The following is a 25,144-nucleotide window of genomic DNA, read 5'->3' as shown; positions in this document are numbered from 1 at the left end:
AATACTTACAATATAGTAAGTGTGGTGACGGGACACAGAATACCTATGTGGTGAAGTAAAAGTCACTCAGTCGTGTCCAACTCTTTGTGACCCCATGGACTATACAGTTCATGGAATTCTCCAGGCCAGAATACTGGAGTGGGTAGCCTTTCCCTTCTCCAGGGGATCTTCCCAACCCAGGAATCGAACCAGGGTCTCCTGCATTGTAGGTGGATTCTTGACCAGCTGAGCTATCAAGGAAGCCCTATAACATGAACCAGTTTTTATCAAATGTGTAAGCATGGTCTAACAGGGTTGGATAACAATGCTTTTTGTAATAGACTGCTTATTTACTTCAGAGTCTTCTGCTTCTCTGCAATAAACCTGTTCTTTCTCTTTTCTTTCCCCTCCTCCCAACTAAGTTCCTTGGTCCAGGGGCCTGCTATCTTTGCAGGAAAAATTGTATTCTCTTACATTCGTCACAGCACTATCATCATTGTGGCCAGGTATCAGCTGAGTTTGGGGGATGTCATAGGAATTACTGTTCCAAGCAGAATGCCCAGTACCCCCAGGGCAGGATGGTGATGGAGGAAGAGAACCTCATGGGGAGGAGGGATATTTGACTCTGGTTCTTGCTTCCCTACTGAGCAGCCCAATTGCGTGGCCTCAGTTCCTCCCATGACAACAGGTTTTCCCCAGAGTCCCTCTTGAGTAGGTGACTGTTTTGTCTCCGCTGCTGTGTCATAAAGGATTATCTCGCATTTTACAGAGGGGGAGTGTCGGCTTAGGGGAGAAGGAAGCTTGCTGAGGTTCATTAGACATTAACAGCAAAGCCAGGACCAGTTCTGAGGTCTTCCAAGGGCTGCCGCAGTGTCCATTCTTCTGCTCCTGGTTTGCCAACTGGACTGCTGGCCAGAACCTCTGGGCCCCCCTCTCAGAGCTGGCCCAGAGTGCCGGGGAAGGGGCTGGACAGTAGTAGTTTTGACTACCTTTACAGTATTGTAGTGGTTTTTGCCATACATTGACATGAATCAGCCATGGATTTACATGTGTTCCCCATCCTGATCCCCTGATGATTCAGTGATGCTAGTGCGATCTTGGGCTTCCCCGGTGACTCATATGGTAAAGAATTCGCCTGCAGTGTGGGAGACCTGTGTTCGATTCCTGAGTTGGGAAGATCCCCTGGGGGAGGGCATGGCAACCCACTCCTGTATTCTTGCCTGAAGAATCCCCATGGACAGAGGAGCCTGGCAGGGTACAGTCCATGGACTTGCAAAGAGTTGGACACGACTGAGCTACTAAGCGCAATGCAGTCTTGGTACTGGATTTTGGGACTCCTTTGCCTGCAAGGCAGTCCCTGCCAGGGGTGTGTGTGTGTGTGTACATACACATATACAAATGCAAGATGAGTATTTATTTTTATAGTACTTGAATTCATAGTATGTATAAGGCGATGCTCTCAGACTAATGGATGTTGTATGACAAATTAGTCGCCTAACAACTCTGGAGGCACTTTTAACATTTCTGGGGTGCAGTTTTATTAATTTTTAAAATATTTACAGTGATGTGGATGTGTCATATTTAGATACATTTATATAATACACTTTTATAATTTATACTTTTTATTAAATGAGTGCATTTTACATATCCTTGTTAAAAGCCTTCGTTCATGGGATCATAATGCTTATGCTGTAGCTTTCTGTCTTTTTAATTTGGGGGAGATTTTCTAAACTTAGACCTGCCTCTCCTCTCATACTGATGAGTTTTCATTTCAGAAATTGTGTTAGTTACAGTAGATGCTAAACTGCTGAAAGGGAGACACCCCCCCGCCTCACAACTTCGGTGGCTCTGAGTGTCTTTTGCTCCCACTTAACAGCCCAGGGCTCCATGAGGTGGTTCCCTTGCCAGTGGGGAATGGTGAGGAGGGTGGTAAACCTGGCCTCTGGGGTGGAGCCAGCTCCTGTCTGCCAGGCCTGGTTCCAGCCTGTGGGAAGCAGACGTGAGCCTGGATGACACCTCTTCCCTTTTTAAGGATGTGCCGCCAGAGTTATTGCCTGCCACTTGCATTTGCCTCCCGTTGGCCAGAAATGAGTCTCATGGCAGCACCTAGCTGGCGGGGAGGCTGGGAGGTGTAGTCCAGCTGGGTGGACACGTGTTCAGCTCTTATGTGGGAGACGCTGTTAGCACGAGGAGGAAGGAGAGTGCCTGCGGGCGGTCCATCACTTACTGTCGGGTGCAGCATGAGCATGGTCAGTACCGATGATGGGGGACAGGATGGAAGTCAGAGCTACCAAGCACAGGCTACAGTTTGGCAGCGACAGGGTCTGTGAGAGCTGACGTTGGGTCGTGAAAAGCTGGAAAGGGTCTGGAGAAACTGGACTGTGGGCTCCTCCAAGAGCAGTGATAATGCCTCCATCATTTGTTCTGTCCTGAGAACCTTTCCTAATGCTTTGACCATGAGCTAGCCAACCGAGGAGGGGAGGGAGAAAAGGCCCAAAGAGGAAGAGGAGGATTTTCCTGCCTGTAAGTGTGTGTGCCTGTTGATCCAGCGTCTGAGCCTTTGCCCTCTACCAGGTGAGGTTCTCTGAGCCCACGTCAGGTCCCAGCAGACCCAGCCCTGCCTCATATGCCCATGCTGTAGTGTGGAGTGACAGGGTGGTAAACAAGCAAGGGAAGAGAAAAAGAAGTTCCCGTGGGTCCTCTGCTGAAAAGAAAGCAAGGCCATGGGGTGGCAGACGGCTTAGGGCTGACTCTAAGTTTGGTGTAGAGCCAGCCTCTTTGGGAGATGGGAAATGACAGGTGGCCAACCTGCCGTGGGTCAGAGGGTCTAGCGTCCAACTCCCGCCACAGGAATCGTGACCATGGCCTGGGTGGGAATAGGTCTGCTGGTTGGCCCATGTATTGTGAGCTTGGGCAAAAGATGCAGGCAGGGGCTTCATCACAGGTGGGAGGGCTGGTGTATCATGGGAGGAAATCACTATTTCTGAGGGTGGTGAGAAGCCTTTGGAGAGCTTGAAGCAGGGCGGTGAAGTGATTAGTTTTCTGCCTCTGATACCACTATGGATGCTGGCTGGAGTGTAGATTGTATGAAAACAAGAGTGGAAGAATCAGCAGGGCCAGCCAGGTGGCTGTTGTAATCATGAAGAGAACTAGTGGTGGTGGCTGCCCCTTAGATAATGAGGAGAAAGGAACATTCTGGGTCTGTTTCAGTTAGAAATGGTGCTTTCTGATAGACTGCATGGGCACATAGCAGGGAAGAAAAGAAAAACCAAGGTCCACTCAAGAGACGTGTTTGGTTTGTTTGAGGTGCCTCAATGATCTCCATTGTCTGGAGATAGGGGGAGATTTTTCTGGCTAAGTGGTCTCAGGTCCACCTTAGGTTGCACTTAAATTCAGGTCTTTGGTTTATAGCTTATATCACTGCACTGAGATCATTAGAGCACAGTAGGTGTGAGGTGTGCTCTGTTCTATGGCTCCCTGTGGCTTTGGAAAGATGAAAGGGCATTCTTTTTATTTTATTTAAAAATTGTTTTAATTAGTTTTTATTGGAGTATAGTGTTAGTTTCTACCATATAGCAAAATGAATCAGCTGTATGTGTATATATATATATATATATATATATATAAGCCCTCATTTTTAGATTTCCTGCCCATTTAGGTCACTACAGAGCAGGGGATTCTTTTAAATAAAGGGTTGTCAAGGGTCCCCAACACCACCCTCTGGTTTGATGGGAGAACTCATGGGACTCAAAATCTAATCATACTTGTGGCTAAGATTTATTACAGTGCAAGGCCTTAAAGCAAAATCAGCAGAGGAGAAAAGTATACGGAGTGAAGTCCAGGGGAAACCAGGCACGAGTTTCCAGGAGTTTTCTCCTGGGAGAGCTAATCGGGATGTACTCAATCCCCCAGCAGCAAGGAAATGCTGTGAAATGCTGTCTCATCAGAGACACAGCACTGACGCTTTTTACTGGGGACTGGTCCCATAGGTACCCTCTGCTTAACATACACCAAAATTTTAGACTCCTTAAGGAAAGCAGGTGTTCGTCACAAACCAGTTCTTTTTAAAATTTGTTAATTTATTTATGGCTACACCAAGTCTTCATTGCTGTGCATGGGCTTTCTCTAGTTGCAGCACACGGAAGCTACTCTTTAGTTAAAATACACAGGTTTCTCATTGTCATTGCTTGTTGTGGAGCACAGGCTCTAGAGCGTGTGATCTCAGGAGTTGTGATGCATGGGCTTAGTTTAAACTCCCCTGCACGTGGAATCTTTCTGGACCAGGGATGGCATCTCTGTCCCGTGCATTAGCAGGCAGATTCTTAACCACTGGACCACCAGGAAAGTCCCACAGACCATTTTGTTTGAAAAATTTTGACACATAGAGCCACTTTCATGAACCTGATGGGAACTCACCCCAAATCCAAGTTCTCAGTCACCAGCCCAGGGCTACCTTTGCAAACAGTCTTCCAGAGGATAGAAGTTCAGCCTGCCACATTAACTCTTTTCTACACAGCATGTGACTTTTCTTATCCTGCAGTTCTTCCTTGTAGACTTGAATCCATATCCTCGTTGACCTGCTTAAGGCAGACCTGTCCCCCTAGTCTCCTTGACATGTCTTTCCATAGCCCTGAAAACTACCCTTTTTTCACTATCCGAAGGAGGAGGAGAGAAGAGCTTCCTGTCAACACCCAGAAGCGATACATAAACGTACACATGACGCGTGTACCACCAGTTTATATGGGGTCTCCTTCTTGTAGCAGCAATGGCAGCAGTAGCCAAAAGTGGCTCTTTTGCAGTTCTTAAAGATCACCTGTCACTGGCCTAACATTCTGTAACCTTGTTCAGGCAAGGAGATTACAGGGTATCTCCTCCCAAAGGTGAACTGCTCTGTGATGCTCAGGCAGTGTGTGACAGTGCGGATGATGTTGGTTTTAGTAGTTAGTGGGTTTGGCTTCTGGAGCTGGGTTGCTTCTACATCTCTCCAACCAGTGGAAGGCATTGTTCTTGGATAGTAGGGTCCATAGAAGGACTAGGCGCTTTGGAACTAGTCCAGGATTGAGGATTGACTTGTAACCCTGATATTTAGTAGTTTGGATCATTGGGCAAGTTGCTTGACCATTCTCAGCTCCTGTTTCCACTTGTATGATGTAGGGCTGAAATGGTGGAGGCCAAGGTGTGGATGAGATAGGAAAGAGCCTGCTGCAGTGCCAGAAATATAATCCGTGCTTCACCATTGCGTGCTGTTACCATTTATTATTGAAAGAGAGTCCATAGAGTTAAGTATTCATTTATAAATATATATACAAACACACTTATATATGTATATAATATAAAATTTGTATCATCATATATGATTATGCTCCTCATTCAACAGGTGTATGGGTGCTCATGTACCAGGCCATTTCTTCTGTTACCATAGTGGATAAAATACAATCTCATTTTAAACCCCTTGGTTCTTGAAGCCTGTTTTATATGACCAAGATTATTCTGAGGCCAGTTGCTAAAAGTATGGGTTAATTATGTTGTGCGTGTGTATTAGTCACTCTGTTGTGTTCAACTCTTTGCGACCCCACGGACTGGAGCACACCAGGCTCCTCTGTCTGTTAAATTCTCCAGGCAAGAATACTGGAGTGGGTAGCCATTTCCTTCTCCAGGGGAACTTACCAACCCAGGGACTGAACCCAGGTCTCATGTATTGCACGCAAACTCTTTACCGTCTGAACCACTCAATCTCATTTTAAATTCCTTGGTTCTTCAGGCTATTTTATAGAGCTAAGAGTATTCCAAAGCCAACTGCTAAATGTATGCATTACCTATGTTACTTTTCTTTAATTGCTGGAAGGATTATGTATCCCTTCAGGGCAGGGGCAATGTCTGTGGTATTCACTGCCATGTCCACATAGAGCTTACTGTGTAGGAGACGCCATGTCATGAGTGTTGGATTACATTTTAACAATCTGATGACTGTAGTTTGCTTTTACTTGTCGGCGGTTCTGGTTGGGAGTTTATTAATGGGGGAAGAGGAGCTTCTAGAAGTAGCGTTGTGGCTGACCACTGCTGTGTCACAACAGTGGGGACACGGTTCGAAACTCAGGGTTCCTGTACACTACAAGATCTGGGAAATGTTGCAGTAGGAGATAAAAAAAATTTTGAGAGACAAAACATGAGAAAATAATGCCAAAGAAACTTTTGGAAAACTATCTTGGACAGCAATCTTTTGCCAAAGAAGGGGCAAGGATGAGTATGGTGTTGTACCCCTAAACCTGAACTTTTAAGAGAGAGCCACTTGGAAACCAGATAGGGTGGCCAGATTTGGCAAAAACAAACACAGGATTTGTTTTTTTATTTTTGGTCACACCCCTTGGCTTGCAGGATCTTAGTTCCCAGATCAGGGATTGAACCCAAGTCCCTGGAATGAAAGTGCCGGGTCCTAACCATTGGACAGTCAAGCAGTTCCCTCAAGTCTTTCATTGGATTGGTTATGTGATATTCTCAGGTTGTATAGAAGTCATCATCTTTTTAGATATTCTCACTCTCTTTCTGTTTCCTATTTTTTCCCTAGTCTTATAATTAGCTGTACGTGAAATCTTTTCATTTTCCTTCCTGTATCTATTGATATCTTCCACATTTTTGGTCCTCTTGTTTGTGCATGTTTTAGGTAAAATTATTTTATGGTTTATGAGAATTTGGAGGTCTGGAGCCATTGCTTATCGTGGCAGCAGGGCAGTTAGTGTCTGTGTGGAATTGTCAACAGTCTCTGTTAACTGACTGCCAGTGTTTGTGTCCTTGGTATGTGATTTTTGTTTGGGAGCTTCCACCTTTACTTTCTCTACTTCTCTGTTTCTCTATTTTACTTAACCATTTTTTGCTAGACATCTTTTTTTATTATTTTATTTCTTTATTGGGCTGCACTGGGTCTTAGTTACAGCCCTTGGGATCTTTAGTTGTGGTATGTGGAATCTAGTTCCTTGACCAGGGATCAAATCCAGGCCCCAAGCATCAGGAGCACGGAGTCTTAACCAATGGGCCACCAGGGAAATCCCTAGACGTCTTTTTATGACAATACATGCAAACCATGTTTTGTTTTTGTTTTTTTAATTCTTCCACTATATATTTTTTTTCTCTGCCACAACTGTGTCCATTTTTCCTTTTTTCTTTTTAAAATTTTGATTGGAGTATAGTTGCTTTACAATATTTTGCCAATTTCTTCTGTACACCAAAGTGAATCAGCTAAATGTATACATACATGCCCTCTTTTTTTGAATTGCCTTCCCATTTAGGTCCTCACAAAATGTTGAGTTGAGTTCCCTGTGCTGTACATTAGGTTCTCATTAGTTATCTGTTTTTTAGTGTGTATATATGTCAATCCCAATCCGCCAATTCATCCTAATCCTTCATTCCCCCTTGGTGTCTGTGTGTTTGTTCTCCATGTCTGTGTCTTTATTTATGCTTTTGTAAATAGGTTCATCGCCCCTTTTAGCTAAATTGAAGTGAGATTCCCTAAGACTTCACTGTTTTCTCATGAATCATCCTGTACATCCCCCCTGTTCAAGCTCTCCTACTAAATGTCTCTCGAGTGCTTACTCATGCAAGGTATGAGGATGATAAGCTCTTGATGTGAATTTATCTTCATAACCAAGTTGGAGGGAGGTGCCATTATTTTCACTTTCTAGAGGAGATTATAATGGCCCAGAGAGGTCCCGTGACTCGGCTGGGGTTACACAGCTGGGGGTGGGCATAGGCACCTTATAAACCAGGCAGCCTGACTCCAGAGTCTGATAGTGGGTATGCACTGTCCCCCTCTTCTACCCCAAGCCATGCTCTACAAAGTTTGGCCTATGGACGTGTTCTGTTTGTCACTGGCCCAAGGGGAGATAAATTCTTAACCCATAATCTACTGTAAACATTTAGTAACTTCCCTAGCAATTTCTGATTGCTCTGTATCCCAGCAGGTGACCAGGGTGCTTATCTTCCTGAACGGGGCATGGACCAGTTTGAGTGTTGTTGAATTCACGGGGCGAAGCATGTCTGTAGAGCTGTTTCTGCTCATGTCCAGTAGGACAGGCACGGAGGGATGTGTTGTCCTCTGCGAACTGGTGGAAGGGCTGGTCTTTCACTAAGCTGGTTTGAGAAGCCTTGCAGCTTGATGAAACTGGTTAACCATTAAGGTCCTTTTTAATATCAAGATTCTCTGAGTTCTTGTCCTGAAAGTCCCCTTTGTTGCTGTTTCCGCCCTTGGCCTGCAGTCCTGGAACAATGGCCTGGGCACAGCGTCGGGCAGCACAGCACGCTTGTGAGGGCTAATAATGACTCCATTCTGGCCCTTGTGTGCTTACTGATCTGCTGACAGTACTGGGAAGATAAATAATATAAATGCTTTCATCGATCAGCTATTAATTGCTTTTACTGTGGGCCGGTACACAGTGTGCGGAGGAAGCACGAGATAACCTGGTGCTTCTGTGGCCTAAATAGAGGATTGTAATTCTCAGGCATGTAATTGACATCACTTCCTTAGTTCTTCTAATGGAAGAATCACAGGTGTGGGCCTTGGGCTTGTCGCGCGTCCTCCCTGTCACCCACCACTGCAGTGTGTGTGTTAGTCACTCGGGCTTGTCTGACTCTTTGTGACCCATGGACTGTAGCTCGCCAGGCCCTCTGTCCATGAATTCTCCAGGCAAGAATACCATAATGGGTTGCCGTTCCCTTCTCCTGGGGATCTACTGGCACTTAAAACATTAGCCAGTGCAGGACCACGGCAGGATAGTAGTCTGTTCTGATAAACCCGTGGGTATGACCGACGTCCAGGTTAATCTTGTAAGAGGTGCCAGCCCTCTGTCATGAGCTCCACTGAATGCCGAGCATCTCCGAGAACAATTGATACAGGCAATGGTGTACCTCACAAATGAGAGCAGAGAGAGAACATAGTGTTACTCAGTTTCCTGGCTTGGTATTGGTTTCTGCCATCCTGACAATTTGGTTTCAGATGCCTTTTCAAACTGAGGTGTTAAGATTGTTAAAATTTGAATTGTAAGTTGCTAAGCAACAGAATAATAAATTTAAATAATTAGAATAATATGTGTAAATAGGTTCCTAAATTTAAGGAATTTAAACAATTAAAATAATAAATACCAGCCTGCTTGAATTCTTAAAAATTAGAGCTTCAAGGTGTTTTTTAAATTGGAGGATAACTGGTTTATAATGATGTCTTCTTTTCTGCAGTACAACATGAATCAGCCATAAGTATGTGTGTGTGTGTATCCCCCTCCCTCCCAACCCCCAAGGTATCTTAGCATTATGATTTTTTGTTATTAAAGTAAACAACATTCAAATTAAAGGTAATTTCTAAAACAGTTGCAAAATCTTGGTAGGCACTTGAGCTTTCTCTTCATTATATCCTTTACCTGCGCCTGCTGTCAGATAGATAAATGCCTGTATTTTTTTTTTTTTTTTCGCTTTGGGAACCATCCTTTTCTTACTCTTGACAGATGATGAGTTGCATCATCTTACGTAATTTTGGTCCTGGTGCTTGGACTTTCTTGCCAACGGTAAGTGCTCTTGTTGAGAGTTTTCAAATTCTCCTTTCTGTATTAACCCTTGATCTCCAGAATATGACTGATGGAGGACAGAAGCACTAAGCAATCACAGGGGAATCTCCTGTCAGATTTGTGCCCTGCTCATAATAGCAGTGGGTCACATTGATTCCTTTTTTTTTTTTTTTAAATATTATTTTATTAGTTGGAGGCCAATCACTTTACAACATTTCAGTGGGTTTTGTCATACATTGACATGAATCAGCCATATAGTTACACGTATTCCCCATCCCGATCCCCCCTCCCACCTCCCTCCCCAACAATGATTCCTTATCAGCAGAAAATTGTGCTCATCTAGAGTGTGGTTGCCTAAATAAATATGTGGTTACTCAGGAGAAAATAACTGTTTTCTAAGAATTTTTTGATGGATGTTTGTTTTTCCCAGTTTGTTGTTTACTTGCTAAGTCGTGTCTGACTCTTTGCAACCCCATGGACTGGAGCTCACCAGGCTCCTCTGTCCATGGGATTCTCCAAGCAAGAATACTGGAGTGGGTTGCCATTTTTTCCCAAAGGCCTTGGTAAATTGCTCCTGTGTCTCCCCTACCCGTCCCTTTCTTGTTTTCCATTTTTTTTTTTTTTTAATCAGACTTTTGTAGAGTGAGTAAAGAATGATGGAGACTGAGACTTGCTTTGTACTCTGTATACTCCTCACTTCAGCAGAAGTCAAGTGAACCCTGCTGGGTGGGGGGCAAAGTAGCAGACACCAATAAGTGAGTAAGGTAATGCTGGCATTCACTCAGCCTCTGAACAGAGCAGTTAGAACCTTATCGAATGTGAACATATAATCACATTTTTAAAATAGAAGTATAGTTGTTGCACAATATTATGTAAATTACAAAGTGTACAATATTGTGATTAACAATTTTTAAAAGTTTATTTATAGTTATTATAAAGTATTGGCTATATTCTCCATGTTGTACAATATGTCCTTGTAGCTTATTTTATGCCTGATTGTACCTCTTCCTTCCTTCCCTCTGTAGTCGCTCTCTCCACTGGTAACCACTCGTTTTTTCTCTATATCTGTAATCACAGATTTTTTTATTTCCCCCAGATTTTTGCAGTCTTCAACTCTACAAACACATGCAAAACAAAATTTGTAATTGTTTGGCTCATATTTTCTTTTGAGAGTTTAGGGAGTTATAAGGTAACCTTGATTGATTTTTTTTAGTTTTGAGAATAGAGTTTGATTTTAGAATTTGGATGTGTTTAGGTATGCTGAGATTTTCAAGCATTTCAGATAAAAGGGAAATAGCTTGATAAAACTGAGGTTTTTATGTCAGCCTGTTTTATCTCTGTCCACCTGTCCAACCCCAAGTTCCTTGCAAATAGCACATGCCCTATTTTGCTCCTAGGCTGTGGTCTACCTAGCTCTTGGCTTCTTTGGGGGAGATAAATTGGAAAAGTGATTGCTTTTACAGCCTAAATGAAAAGACCTGTTTTGGAATGTGTGTGCGTGCATACGTGCTAAGTCACTTCAGGCATGTTCAACTCTTTGTGACCCTGTGCACTGTAACCTGCCAGGCTCTTCTTTCCATTGGATTCTCCAGGCAAGAATACTGGAGTCGGTTGCCATTTCCTCCTCCAGGGGATCTTCCCCACCCAGAGATCGAATGTCTATCTCTCTCTTACATCTCCTGCATTGGCAAACAGGTTCTTTACCACTAACGCTACCTGGGAAGCCTGTTTTGGACTTAAGGGGAAGAGAAAGCCAGGATTTGAGATGAAGATTGAGAAGATAATGCCTAAAATAGGGGGGAAAGCTGCAGGGAAAATCCAAATGGATGCATCTTGCTTGTCTGGGATGCATGGCACCTCCTGTGATGATCATGTTTACTCATGGTCATCGGTACACTATAGCTGAGTTTTTAAACAATTTTCTCTGGAGCCATGTTGGATATAGCACCCTGTCTTTTCCGCTCATTTGTGAGTTAATTCCTAAAAATGCTCTGTGGCCAGTTGGAGAAAGGGTGAACTAGTTTTATGTTTGCGGGACCTGGAGTCTTATCCCCCAGATAGGTGTTTTTCCTCTGTGTGTTTAGATGCTGTGGGAAGCAGAAAAACAGTCCCCAATGCAAAAACTTAGTGAAACGAGGTCTGTGTCAGGCCTGGTTAATCCCTTGTTAAGTTAGATAGACTTTAACCAGCCTCTGTAGAACAGTTCCTGATGTTGTGGGTGGGTCCTTGGAGTGGCTTTTTCTATTTCTATTATTCTGCTTCTATTGCCTAGAAATAAGTGGCTATTCTAAAATGGTGACAAGTTTTGTTGGCTAAAGCCTGGGTCTCTCATGACCATCACTTACTTTGGAAGGCACTTGCAGAACAGACCTAACTTGCCCCCAGTCTTTTTTATTTTTTAAACTTTTAGGGCCTGGCCTCTTATTTTCAGCTTCTCACTTCTAGGTCCCTGTGCAAAGGGAGTGCTAGTCTGCTGGGCCTTGGAGCCTGGTTCTCTGTTCCTGGACTCTGGGTAGATTTGCCAGTCATCTAAGCAGAGAATGCCAGGTAACACACAAGAAGTTGAGTCTGATCTGATAATGAAATGAGTTTACGGTAAACATCCTTTTGAAATCTAAGTGCAGAGTCACCTGCAAAGGCATTACAGTTCCCCTCTCTACCTTTCTGTCCTGTTCCTTTTAGAATAATCAAAGTTCAAATCATATAGAACTTTGTCAGTCAAAACCAGAAAAACAGGTAACTCAGATTGCGGGCTTGGATGTGTGTGTCATATATGCCCGAAAGAAATGCTTTGGATTCCTGCCCAGTGCACTAGGATGAGATCTGGAAGTCTGAGAGTTTTGAAGCCCAGTTGGGGGTCAGTTTAAAGGGGAGAGGAAGTACCAGTCCCGGGCTGTGCTCCCTTGACCTCTGGGTAAAGAGCACAACCTTGAGAAGCGCTGCTGAATTACAGAGTGTGTAAGGGAACCCTGGGAACCTCCGGCCTGCTCCCCGGGTGCGCTTGGCTGCTCATAAAACCTTATTAGCTGAGTGATCTGTTCTTTGCTGCTCACCTCTCCCGGCCTATGCCAGATGGTGTCTTAAAGAACTGGAGTGCCATACCTCCTCCCCAAGCTTCCATTTTCTATGTAGCTCTTTTTTCAGTCTTAGTACTACATACACGTGACTTTCTTGGGTCGATTTGCTTGGCAGGCAGTTCCAGGCACTGGCGTCCTTCCTGCCTGTGGTGGGGAGCAGGGAGGATGAACTCCCCAGAAACCAGGGCTCTCCAGGTGGGGGTGGCAATCCCAGCCAGCCCAGCCTGGCGAGTTGGGAGTGGCTGTCGGACCTTTTACAATAAAAGGTGGCGATTGTTTCAGGTAGGTGCCCTTTCTTCTCTTGCCCTCTGGCTGTCTTGTATAAGTGACAGGTGTGGGAGACTTGGAATTGCTGCAGTTCTTTTCCTTCCTGGACTTGGCAGATGAAATAGGACTGCGTTACTGGGGACTCATGCATCAAAATGTTGCAGCTTAAAAGGTACTTTGAAGAGAGCTGAGTCCATTTGGAACAAGCCCCCATTTTCTGAAAAAATTAGTTTCCTGCAAGGATGACTAGGTTTTTCTGTTTATTCTGTTAAAACACAAGTGGAGGGAGGAATCTATGGGAGAATATTTTCATCTCCACTGAATGATGCCTGACTCCCTTTTCTTCTGTTTTTAACATTTAGTAATGCCTGTACTTGCCCTCACCTCCAAAAAATTCCCAGTAGGGAAATAAATAAGTGAAAAATGACACTCCTCTCATCCATCCTTATCTTTCATCCCCTGGACTCTTTGCAACAACTATTTTTTAGCTGTTTGCTATTATTTCCTTCCAATAAATATTTAATGAACATTTAAATTAATCTGTGTCTATCTGTATTGCTTTTCAAATTGCATATCCAAACCCTTTCAGTAACATCTTGAAGAGGTGACATGATTTTACTTTTGGTAAACGGTACTTCTTTCCTTCAGTAAAAGATGTTACCTAGGTGTTTTAACTCTGAACCCTTCGAATGAGGAGACTTGAGAGTTGTCTTGAATTGATACGCATACCCCAGCATTGGACCCGTCTGCCGTATGAGAAGGAGCTTTCTGTATTCTGGTGATTGATTTGGGATAGCTTCTAAAGACTGCAAACCATCTTTATTAATTTCTTTGAAATATCCCTTTAATAGGGTTTGCCTGGTGGCTCAGACAGTAAAGAATCTGCCTGCAATGCAGGAGACCTGGGTTCGACCCATGGGTTGGGAAGATCCCTGGAAAAGGGAATAGCTACCCACTCCAGTATTTTTGCCTGGAGAATCCCATGGACAGAGGAGCCTAGCAGGCTACAATCCAAGGGGTCACAAAGAGTCAGACAGAACTGAGCGACTGACAACTATCCGTTTAAGACAATAGTACCGGGAGTCCCTTTGGGGTAACAGGTTTACTTTTATGGTTGCTACTCAATTCCTCTGTTTTTGTCATCTTGGGGTATATTGGTTCACAGTTAAAAATTGAGCTCTAATTAAAATGGGCGCCCTCTCTGAAAATAAGAACCATATTTCAATTAGTAAATTCCTATTTGCTTAACGTATTTTTGTTTTCTTTTGTTTTTCTCTTTTTTTGAAAATTTTAACAGCAAGCCCGGGCTGAGCAGGAAGAAGAATTCATAAGTAACACTTTATTCAAGAAAATTCAAGCTTTGCAGAAGGAGAAAGAAACCCTTGCTGTAAATTACGAGAAGGAAGAAGAGTTCCTCACTAATGAGCTCTCCAGAAAATTGATGCAGGTAAATTACCTTTTCTCCCCTCTTATCTTCCCTGCCTGTTTTCTTCTCTAGGGGAAAAAAAAAAATGACTTTGATCTAGCACTTTGCTTGAAACATTTGCTGATGAGGTCGTAGCTAAAATTCTTTAGAAATTAAAATACCTAAGTGAAGGTGGCAGCAGTATAATACTCAAGACTGTGGTTCCCAGATCATCTGCTTAGGTGAGGTAAGATTTTATACCCTGACCATTTCAAGAAATTGCTGATGAGCCTGAGGCCTTAGCACAGGAGTCAATGATGTATGCAGTATTTTGGGATTATGAGAGTTAATGCCAAATGTGAGATTTCTTTCTCCTTTTATGTTGAATCTATAATGAATATGTGGACAATTTTGGCAACCAGAAGTGGGTCTTTTGTACTAATATATGAAGATACAAAGGGAAATGCCACTTTGAGGGGAGAAAAATATATGTATCTGTGATAGTTAAAATTATGCACAATCATTTGTGTTCAGATGGGTGAGTAATATGTTACTGAACAAATAACAAATGTTTTAATATTAATCACTAGTAGTGTATAGAAGACAGCACACACAACATACAGAAATTTTTATTTTTCTTGTTAGATTGTTCTACCTTCCCCTCCTGTTTGTTTTCTTTTCCTCTCCTTGAAGCTTACTAGTAAATTACAAAAGTAAGATTTGTTTACGGCAAATATCATGCAGGTTACTTAGTATGAACTTGAGAACAAGTGGGACATGGAGTTTTCATTGTTTAGCACAACATTTCCAAAATAGTGAATAGGTATAAAATTATCCAAAGAGAACCATTATTGGTATTTTTTTCAGATGGCTGTAAAAGATAGAAATCTTTCCTTGTATTTTTCATTCACTGGCATTACTAATGATTTTACGCATTAATTTGATCAAAATATGTATTCTAAAGAGATTATAGCAAAAGGATATTTGAAGCCTAAAAAACCTTCCTAAATTCTTCTCTTACCTTCTAACATATCAAGTGTTGGAAGAAGAGATCAGAAACTTTAGTGTTAAGACCATGCAATGGTCCATCTTTTTATTCTTGTTTTCATACCTAATTACTGAATAAAGATACCACTATAATCTTGGACAAAATTTGATTTATATGGTAGCTGTTGGAATGTGAAGGATAGAGATCCTCAGTCAGTATTATCTAGCAGAGATTTATGGTGGAATTTCTGTGTTGAAATGTTTTCTTTATTCCTGTGCATTCTGATTTAGAGAAAAAAATGAGGTAGAAGATTAGTTTGACTTTTGACTCTATCACACCTTGGCTGCATTAGACTAATTATTCTGCATGTTGCTTCCAGAACTGTAAGGATATGATTATGGCTTCCTTTTCTGATTTTAGTGTGTAATCAGATGCCCTAGTTTTTAACACTTTGAGAAACATTTTTTTGTTTTCAACTTGCATAGTCATTGGTATTTGGAATCTTTGATTTAAGTACATTATAAAGCAGTCAATATCCTAGCCAGATCATGCTTTTTTTTTCTCTAGAAAGACTCATTTTCATCGTGGGTTGTTCTGTAATATGTAGTTTAAACTAGCCTCTCATTAGCTTATTATCGTGACCCACCTACTTTCCAAGGACATTGATGTCCCTTAAAGCAAGCTAGTGGATAGAATGAACGCCTAAGAGCCATGTGCAACAGAAAAAGAGGTTAATTATAGTAATATACTTCACATAAGAAGGTTTGAACTTAAAATTTAAGCTCTGAACGTCCTATAAGTAAAGCTGTAACTTGGAGAAATGTAGATTTTTGGTTTTTTTCTTTTTTCCAAAATTATTTTTTCAGATTATTATTTTTTCCAGATTATTTTTTCAGAATTCTTACATTAAAAGAAATAGTTTTACTTGGTCAGGAGAAAAATTTTCTTATATTAAAAACTTAAATTTCTTGAGGGGCATGGATCTTTCTAAAGAGACTGGGTAATACATTAATACAAACTGGACAGTGCAAGACAGTGTTACCCAAAGTAGTTTGTAATGTGGAGCCGTGGTCTTTACATGACTGGGTCTTATGTTCATCCTCAGTCAAAACAAAGTGTTCAGTATGAGGATGTAAGTCTGTTGATTGGGGAGTTCTAGGTGGGTCTGTAGCTCATTAGTGATCCCACTTGTAGAACCTGGGCAAATGGATGGTCAACACTCTGAGACATAAATCCTAGCTTGGTTCCTAGGTTGTTTTTTTTAATTTATTTATTTTTTTTGGTTCCTAGGTTTTATTTTCATGTATTATATGTATACATATATATATATATATATAGAGAGAGAGAGAGTGTGTGCGCACTTAGTGTCTCAGTCGTGTCCGGCTCTTTGTGACCCTTTGAACTGTAGCCCACCAGGCTCCTCTGTCCGTGGGAGTTTTTAGGCAAGAATACTGGAGTGGGTTACCATTTTCTCCTCCAGGGTATCTTCCCAACCCAGGGACTGAACCCATGTCTCCTGTGTCTCCTGCATTGCAGGCAGATTCTTTACCCACAGAGTCATCAGGGAAGCCCTATATATGGGAATTCCATATGTATATATAGTAATAAAATGCAGGAGCCTCTGGTTTGAGTTCTGGGTTGGGAAAATCCGCTGGAGAAGGGATAGGCTATCCACTCCAGTACCCTTGGGCTTCCCTCATAGCTCAGCTGGTAAAGAATCCACCTGTAATGTGGGAGACCTGGGTTCAATTCCTGGGTTGGGAAGATCCCCTGGAGAAGGGAATGGCTCCCTACTCCAGTATTCTAGCCTGGAAAATTCCATGGACTGCACAGTCCATGGGGTCGCAAAGAGTGGGACACGACTGAGCAACTTTCACAAAAGTAAATATAACATAACATAAAATTTGCCATTGCAGCCATTTTTGAGAGTATCATTCACTGGCCATAAGTACACTCACATTGTTGTACAACCATCCCCACCACCCATCCCCAAGAATTTTTTCAAACTGAAGCTGAATCCATAAGAAATAACCCCTTATCCCACGCTCCTGGTTCTTTCTAAGACTTTTGAAAAGACACGAATGGCAGGTAGTGTGAGGTTGAGGTCTCTGGCAAGTTCCAGAGCTGTGCCCACTGTGACATGATCGGTGATCCCTTACTTTAGACACCAGGGATCAGCTGCACGCCACTTTGTGATAAATCTCTGTACCTGTGGCCAGATGGAAGGCTCTTGTATAACCGCTGGAAAGAAGGGCTGTAGGCCCACTGTACCCATCCCCCAGGCTTTCCTGAAGGATTTCAGCCAGTCCTTTGTTGCAGTCTCACATTTTCTGCCACCCAGTGTGGTAGAACTAATCTCCCATCTGGAAGATTTTTAGAGTAATTGGTACCAATAGACTTTTCCAACTGTGTAATTACTTTAGTATGACTCTCTAGGATGCTTGCTTCTGGATAAGAACTTGTTATGATAGCCTACTAAGAGAAACCGTGCTGCCGGTGACACTGATGGACAGAGGAGTAAATTGACCTGTTCACCAGGGAAGTGTTTAACATTTTTCACCCAGAGGCCACTTAGAGGCTATTTATGGAGCAATTTTGGTTTTGTTGCTTGGCTGTGGCTGTTGTCTTTGATAGTGAGTGTTGCTTTTATGTGCATTTCAAAGGAATTCTTTGGTCTTGAGAACAAAATGAGATTATTACTATAAAGGAGATACCTCCCTTCCCATCTGCTATGATACAGATGGTATCAAATACCTTTAAAAACTGAATCAAATGTATTTAAGTAGATGAATAGAAACCCCTTTGCCCTGTTAAAAGATCATGTTTGGAAGAGAGGTTGAACACACCTCCAAGTATGTTAATCCTGTCTGAAGCAAACAAAGACACATGCACAAAACAGCATGTAGTTTTTCTCCTTTATTTTTGTGTATATCTGCTAGATAGATACCTTGGTTTTGCAAAACCTCTTGTCTGAAAAATCTGATTGTTTCTGAGCCTGGACCTTGGGATCAATGACTTGACTGGTAAGAACTGTCCTAAAAAGGAGCCTTCTTGTCTAATGCCAAGCCTACGCTAGAACTAAATTCAGTTCTGGAATGCCTTGAAGAGATGTTTGTTGCTTAATCATAATTTGTGATTAAAATGTGTAAGGACTGTTTTGTGATCAAATTCTTCATCAGAATTTGATTCCTAATATCTATGCTAGGAAAAAAAAAAGTCTAAAAGACTGTTCTCTGAAATGCTGGCTGTAATTACACTTGGGTGCTGAGCTTAGGGATGTGAATTTTCTTGTGCTCCTTTCCTTCTCAGTTTGTAGAAGCAACATGCATTACTTTTGTAATTAGAAAATATCTTACTTCCTAAGAAGAAAATTTTAAAAATACCTATTTTGTCCTTATGTTTTGAAACCTCCAGCTGTATCGCTGAACTTGAGAGCTCACAGTCTTGCAGCTGTAACCAAACTAGACTGGGGTCTGTTTGCCTGATATGCAGCAAAGCTGGTCCACTTACGGGGCTGTGGTGAAAGAAAGTACAGTGTTTACTGCAGGGCGCCAAACAAGGAGAATGGGCAGCTCGTGCTCAAAAGACATGAGCTCCTTGATGGTTTTTCAGGAAGGGTTTTGAGAGACATTGAGGGGAGAGAGACACAGGGTGCGTGATCAGCTCATGCACAATTCTCTGATGGGGTGATGATGAGGAAATAGTGATGTTTCGGGAACCTCAGCCATCAGTTTTCTGGTTCCAACCAGTCTGGGGTTTATGTGTACTGGTGGTCAGCATGCAGCAAACTTCTTCCACCTAGTGGGGGTTTTAGTATCTGCACAACAACTCAAGGACATGGCTCAGGATATTATTTATAGCCCGGAGGAGGAAATAAAATAAAGGTCCTTGTTGTATGGCTTAACTGTTATTATATTGTCTTGCTTGACTATTTTCTCACTTCTCTAATTAAATCTGCTCTGTAACCAAAGAGCAAATTTAAAGCTTTTCTACAAACAAGAGGCAGGGGCCAAGGCGGGGGCAGGTGTAAGATGGAGATCTGTCCCTGGGGTGGTCCTGCAGGGTCTTACTTAGTTTCACTATCATAATTGCTTCTGCTTATCATGTACTGCATAGACTGCAGTGCACTGGAGCCCCTTGCAAAGGCAGGCTCGTTGCAAAGTCAGGAAGATTCTGGACTACCCAGATTGTTCATTTAGAGCTAGCATAAACAAAATGCTCTTGTGATTGGCTTAACTGTCTTGTCAGCTGTGATACGATTCATTCCACTGGCTGCTCTTTAAAAAAAAAAAACCAAAAACAAAAAACCCTAATTCCTCTGGCTAACAGTTAAGCACCAGTCCCAAATGGAAGACCTGTTGTTGCTGAGATGGATAGTGATTTTAGTCCCTGTGGATTTTCTCACTTGCTTTTATGTAACCCCAAGGCATCAGGTTCACTTCCTGCTCTTGGGAAGCCCTGTTCAATTGTTGCCTACACTTTTCTCCACCAATACTGCTGCCAAAAGTTAAATGAATATTTTTTGTTTCTTTATTTTAAAGCCTGAAACAGGACTGAGATAGGAATACCGAGTATTATATAGCTCAGTGAATGTTTTCACTCTAATCCAATTTTCAAATTTTAGACCTTAAAATAACAAATAAGTTTGTAGTCTTGTACTGTAGAGTCACTTTTGAAATTGGATCTGGTCCTCAGAAAACAATGCCACGGTAGCTATTAATATAATAGAAATGATTGTACTCATTCCCTTACTGGGGAGACACATTTTTCTTATTAATGATGGAAAGCACTTAAGAACAAAAGTTTTCTGGATCTCTTCTTAAGTGGCATGACTTATTGTTACTATTATTGACTTGGTCCCTGAGGTGAGAACGCCTCCGGGAATTAAAGCAGTTGCAGTTTCCTAGCATCTGTGGAAAGATGATATATGGAGGGAAGGAAGGAAGTTGTGGGCAAAAACCACTGCTGAAGCCGCCATTGTCAAGCGATACAGAGCTGAGATGTTCACAAGGCTGTTCTGTAATAGATTATTCTTCCATCTGTGTTCGCACAGGAATGAAACTTAGAGTAAGGCTTGGAACAACTCCCTGAATCTGCCTGTTGACCTAGACAAAGGCTTACATTCAGGTACCTCCTCTTCCCCGTCCCTTCAAGGCTGTGTCTGTGGAGGGTGAGGGCAGGCTTGTCCGCAGGCACTAGAAGTGCGCGTAGATGCCCAATTCTCTTCTCAAGCCTATATGCCAGAATCTGAGGCTGCCTTCTTTTACTCCAAGTTCTCAAGTCACTAAGATGGCAGTGCAGTGATCTTGTTTGTTTAGGCAGCAGAATCACATGTCAGGGTGATAAATATGTATGAAACCCTGTTTAGTTCATTTTAAAGGCACCGAGGCAAACACTGCTGTCACATCCATTCAGGTGAAGACTTGTTCTCCCGTGGCAGGGGAGAAGAGACCTTGAAATATGTTCTTCATTAAGCTGCCTCGACCAGTGGCCCTCTTGGCTTTTAGTTTTTCCGGGCTATTAATGCCAAGCAGAAAAATGGGCTATCACCTAATAGCTAACAGAACATTTGGGACAAAGTTGAGTTGTGTTTTCTTTGTTGTTGTTGTTGTTCTCGTTGTTGTTTTTCACTCCACATTGTCTGACTCTCAGCTGTGTGTGTTCTTTGTTTCTTTTCATGGAACAGGGGGCTTATACATTGTGTTCACGATACATCTGCACAGGGCTTCTGGGATGTGTTTATTGCATTTTAAATGCCACAACCACCAGAGGCCAAATTATAAGGCAGAATTTTCCTGTTAGCAGCATGCCAGAAATCTCTCAGTCCAACGTAATTTGCATTATGATTAGAAAATACAATAAACTTGAGGCAGTTCTTTTAGTCTTCACAGATCACTGAGTTTTTTCCCAAAGTGTTTGTAGTATGTTACCATTATGGCTGGAGTTAATGCTCCAGCTTGGACTCCCCAAATTGTAAGAGCAAGGGTCAGGGCTTAGAAGCTTTTCAGACTGACTTCTTTGACAAAATATGGAGAAATGCAGGTAGAAAGTAAAAGTAGGAGAAGGAAATGAAAGATAATGAGATGAAGCTGGAGTGAGAAGTTGCTTTTACTCACTAGAGTAGGGGTAAGTAAGCATTGTTATTTCTAGTTGAAAAGGTGAACCTTGGAGATTGAAAGATACTTGGCTGCACCATAGATGGACTTGAACTATCACTGGAAATGCTGTGCAGATGATTTTAAAACTTTGCAGTTACAAATGTTGCAGTGTTTTGCATTTCTTGGGTAATTTTTTTTTTTTCATTTTAAAAAGTTTAGTCAGCCCAGTTAGTAGTTACCTTAAAATACAGAGATATATCCTACTACTAATTATCTTTACTTTCCTTTCTTTTTTTTTTTTTTAATTTATGATAAGTTCTCAGCTTAGAATAAATTCTTTCTTTGGGTTAAATATTCTCTACTCCTCAAAGAAGAAAGGGTTAATTTTTACAAAATGGATTTTTTTTCCCCCCCCGAGTTGACTCCAGAGCCTCAAGAATTCCTTTATCTTATTCATGGAGCATCTTTTTTAAACCTTCCTCCTAACTAGATTTTTTTCAAAGGTGTTAACCCTTTAAGCAGCATGATGCTATTAGGAATCAAATGTAAGAAGGTCAGACTTAGCCCCTGAGGTATTCTAAGTGGGCAGGAAGCCTCATGTACTGGAGCCCTCCACTCAGGTGAGAGGTTGTCCTCACTGTTGAGGATGCTGACGAGAAAATAACATCCAGAAAATAATTTATTTTCTGGAAGGGCCTACCAATTTTCCTTGCAAAAGTTAAGTATACTTTTCCCCTTTTTGAAAATCACAAATAGATAATTCAGGCAAGCTTCACTGAAGATAAGTGGAAGAATTAACAAGATCATGATGAACTGTTGGGGGGCGATCTGGGGAAGGTGGAAATTGAGAGGAGACCCAGCACCCAAGGCTCCCCTTTTCCTGAGCACATTTGCTATTTATTTGTTACAGAACAGCTAAGAAGCTGAATTGTGCTTTTGGCAGTTGTATAGAGCTGGGGTTTTAGAAGTCAGATCCCAGGGTTGGCCAAAGGTGGGGACAAAGATAAATCACCCCCACTTTAATCTGGAATCATGAAGAGCTATACCATCAGAAAAGAGTGAACCTTTTTTTTTTTTTTTGCTTCATTTGGATGAATCAGAGAACACAGAACTTTGGTTTTGGATTAAGGCAGACTGTGCTCATCCCAGCCTGAAGGAGGAGTGTAAATGATGCTGAGCGTGTGTGGGAGGCGTCTGTGGGAGGCGCCCCAAAGTTGCAGAAATTTGGAGGAAACGGCTTCAGGTACTCTAGGCAGAGGATACAGCGTGGTCAGGACGGTGGGCTTGGGGTGCAGTGGTGACCAGCAGGACTTGGGGTCTGGAAGCCCCTGGATCAGAGTGGTCTCCAGATGTGTTTGCCCAGTGTGATGGGTTTCTTTTTTCTTTTTTTTCGATGTGGACGATTTTTTTTTTTTAAGTCTTTGTTGAATTTGTTACGATATTGCTTCTGGTTTATGTTTTGCTTTTTTGGTCATGAGGCATGTGGTCTTTAGCTCCCTGACCAGGGACCAAACCTACACCCCCTGAGTTGGAAGGTGCAGCCTTAACCGCTGGACTGCCAGGTCAGTCCCTTCAGTTTTTAAAATGTGGGGTTTTCTTTTTTTTTCCCCTCCAGGAAAAGAGTCTTTAGAAAAAGACATGGGCTGTGCCTTTACTCATAGTTACCACCCCTCTCTGTGCTGAGATTCATCATCGTTTGCTAGGTGCCTGGACCCTGAAGGTGTTTGTGTGTGCAAACCTTAGACTCTCACTTGGGCTGAGTGTGAAAGTGTGGGGAGCGTGCGTGGGGACTGGATCGAAGGTGGACTTGAACATCATACCGGTGAGTTCGGGCTTACTCTGCAGGAATGAGGGAGCCATTCTAAGGTTTTGAGCAGGGTGTTGTATGAATAGAAAACTCTACTAGTTTAGTTGAGCAGGATCTCCACTGGACCTGGGGTATCGATTAGAAGCTTTGGCAGTGGCCCAGTGAAGAGGAGTAAAAGACTTGAACCAGAGCGCAGAAAGCGCAGGGTGCGTCGGACAGCTGTTCTGGGGCTGACTCAGTGCCGTTTGGTAACTGATGAGATGCGAGGTATTGACTGAGAATGACAGTGCCAGTAACAGGAGCGGGAAGGAGGTGGGCTCAAGTGTGGGCCCGGGAGGCGTTTAGTGGTGATGCACTGAATTGAAGGTGGGAGGTTGACTTTCTGCTCAGCAGAGCTGTTCAGATTGCTTTAGAGACTCAGTGTTGGGAGAGACGCAATGTTTTTTCAAAGCCCATGTTAACTGCTTGGAACAGTAAGTCCCCTACACATGAACCTCTAAGCTGCAAACTTTAAAAGATGTGAATGGTTGTTCCCTTGTCCATTCGTGTAAGTTAGTTCACATGTCTAGCGTACATTGCCACACGCATGCTTCCTCTACAAGTGGTTGTGCTTAGTGTACTTGCTGTACACTTCTGTATAGAGTACAATGTCTTTATTTCAAGACAAAGATGTCGGGAAGCAAGGCTAAAAGCAGCGCTATATAGCTGATTGTGTTAGTCAGGTACCTAGGCTTACTTGGTCAAATTGAACTTAAGAACACGCTCTTGGGACGAAACTTGTTCATATGTAGAGGGCTTACTGTGTTAATTACATGACAATTATTTTTGGCAGTCCAATGACTTAATGTAGTCACTATCCTATGGTGGCCTTTACTTGGTTCAGTGCAGATGACTCTAGTTCTTGGTAGTTGTTAATAAATGAGGGATGTTGGTTGCAAAACTTCAGGTCATACAGAGAATGGTTTGCATTGACTAGTGTAGACAGAACTGGGGGCATCTTGGGTTTATCTTCAAGTTGAATCAAAAAAGCCAAGTCCAGGGCTGGTGGCAAGACCGCGTGCCTCCCTTGGCTCTGGGTGGACTAGCAACAGGCCCAGACTTGCAAACACGCTTCACCAAGCCTGGGATTTGGCAAACCTGCTGCATGCTGGGTGGGTGGGCTGGCTTAGCAGCCAACCTCCACGTGTACCTGCAGTGGTTCCTGTACCTGCTGGAGAAGGTTTTGCCCGAAATAAGAGCCATTCACTGAAGAAGAGTTTTTGAATCTCTGATATAAGAAGCCTGGTTCACTGAAGTGGCTCCAGAAAACTTTGGAAATTATGAGAAAGACAACAATTATTGATAATTCAATGATGCTTAAGGCTAGTCTGTGTTAGATCAACTTAAAGCTCTACTCATGTTTTTTAATGGGCTGGAAATTGGCTTTGGGACTTCATATGTGAGTGGATACAATGAGAAAATGCTCACATTTGAGTGCTTAGAATTTTCCAGGTTTGTAGTTGTGTTTTTGCATATGGCTTTTTCACTTATGTTAATATATTTTTCATGCTGAATCCCAGGGAACAAATCTTTATTTATATAACCCTAATTCCATTGTAAATGTGCTGCTTGTGGATCATCAGTTATGTAATTTCCATTGTACAAGGTTTCTTGTTGTTAATGTTACAATATATTGCACGGTTAAGAGTTCTAAAGCTCTTCCATAATCTGTGAGATTGACTTTGTAAGAAGTATATTTACAGAAAATGCTGATTCTGACAACAAATTTTAATCTACCTAAGCATTTTACTTTAGATATATTAAAGGCAAACAAATGAGTTTTTTTTCAAACACACTAATAGAATTTACTTGCCTATTTACTTCTCAGTTTGAATGATTTTTGTTCCACTTCAGGATCTCTGACCTGATTAGTAAGATTAAGAAATGCCCAAGACATTAAGACCTCTGATTAGAAATTTAAAATCATGTCTTAAAT

At 42.2% G+C, this 25,144-nt stretch overlaps 1 protein-coding gene across 1 annotated transcript in view; it reads left to right on the top strand.

The window, feature by feature from the left end:
• Positions 1-25,144, top strand: part of CCDC6 (coiled-coil domain containing 6) — a 107,396-nt gene that overhangs the window by 39,181 nt on the left and 43,071 nt on the right. Inside the window, exon 2 of the mRNA XM_065922388.1 lies at positions 14,169-14,318. Within this exon, the coding sequence (XP_065778460.1) occupies positions 14,169-14,318 (150 nt within the window). The remainder of the gene's footprint in view (positions 1-14,168; positions 14,319-25,144) is intronic.

Source organism: Muntiacus reevesi, chromosome 2 (assembly GCF_963930625.1).
Source record: "Muntiacus reevesi chromosome 2, mMunRee1.1, whole genome shotgun sequence".
NCBI lineage: Eukaryota > Metazoa > Chordata > Mammalia > Artiodactyla > Cervidae > Muntiacus > Muntiacus reevesi.
This window is presented reverse-complemented; position numbering and strand designations above follow the sequence as displayed.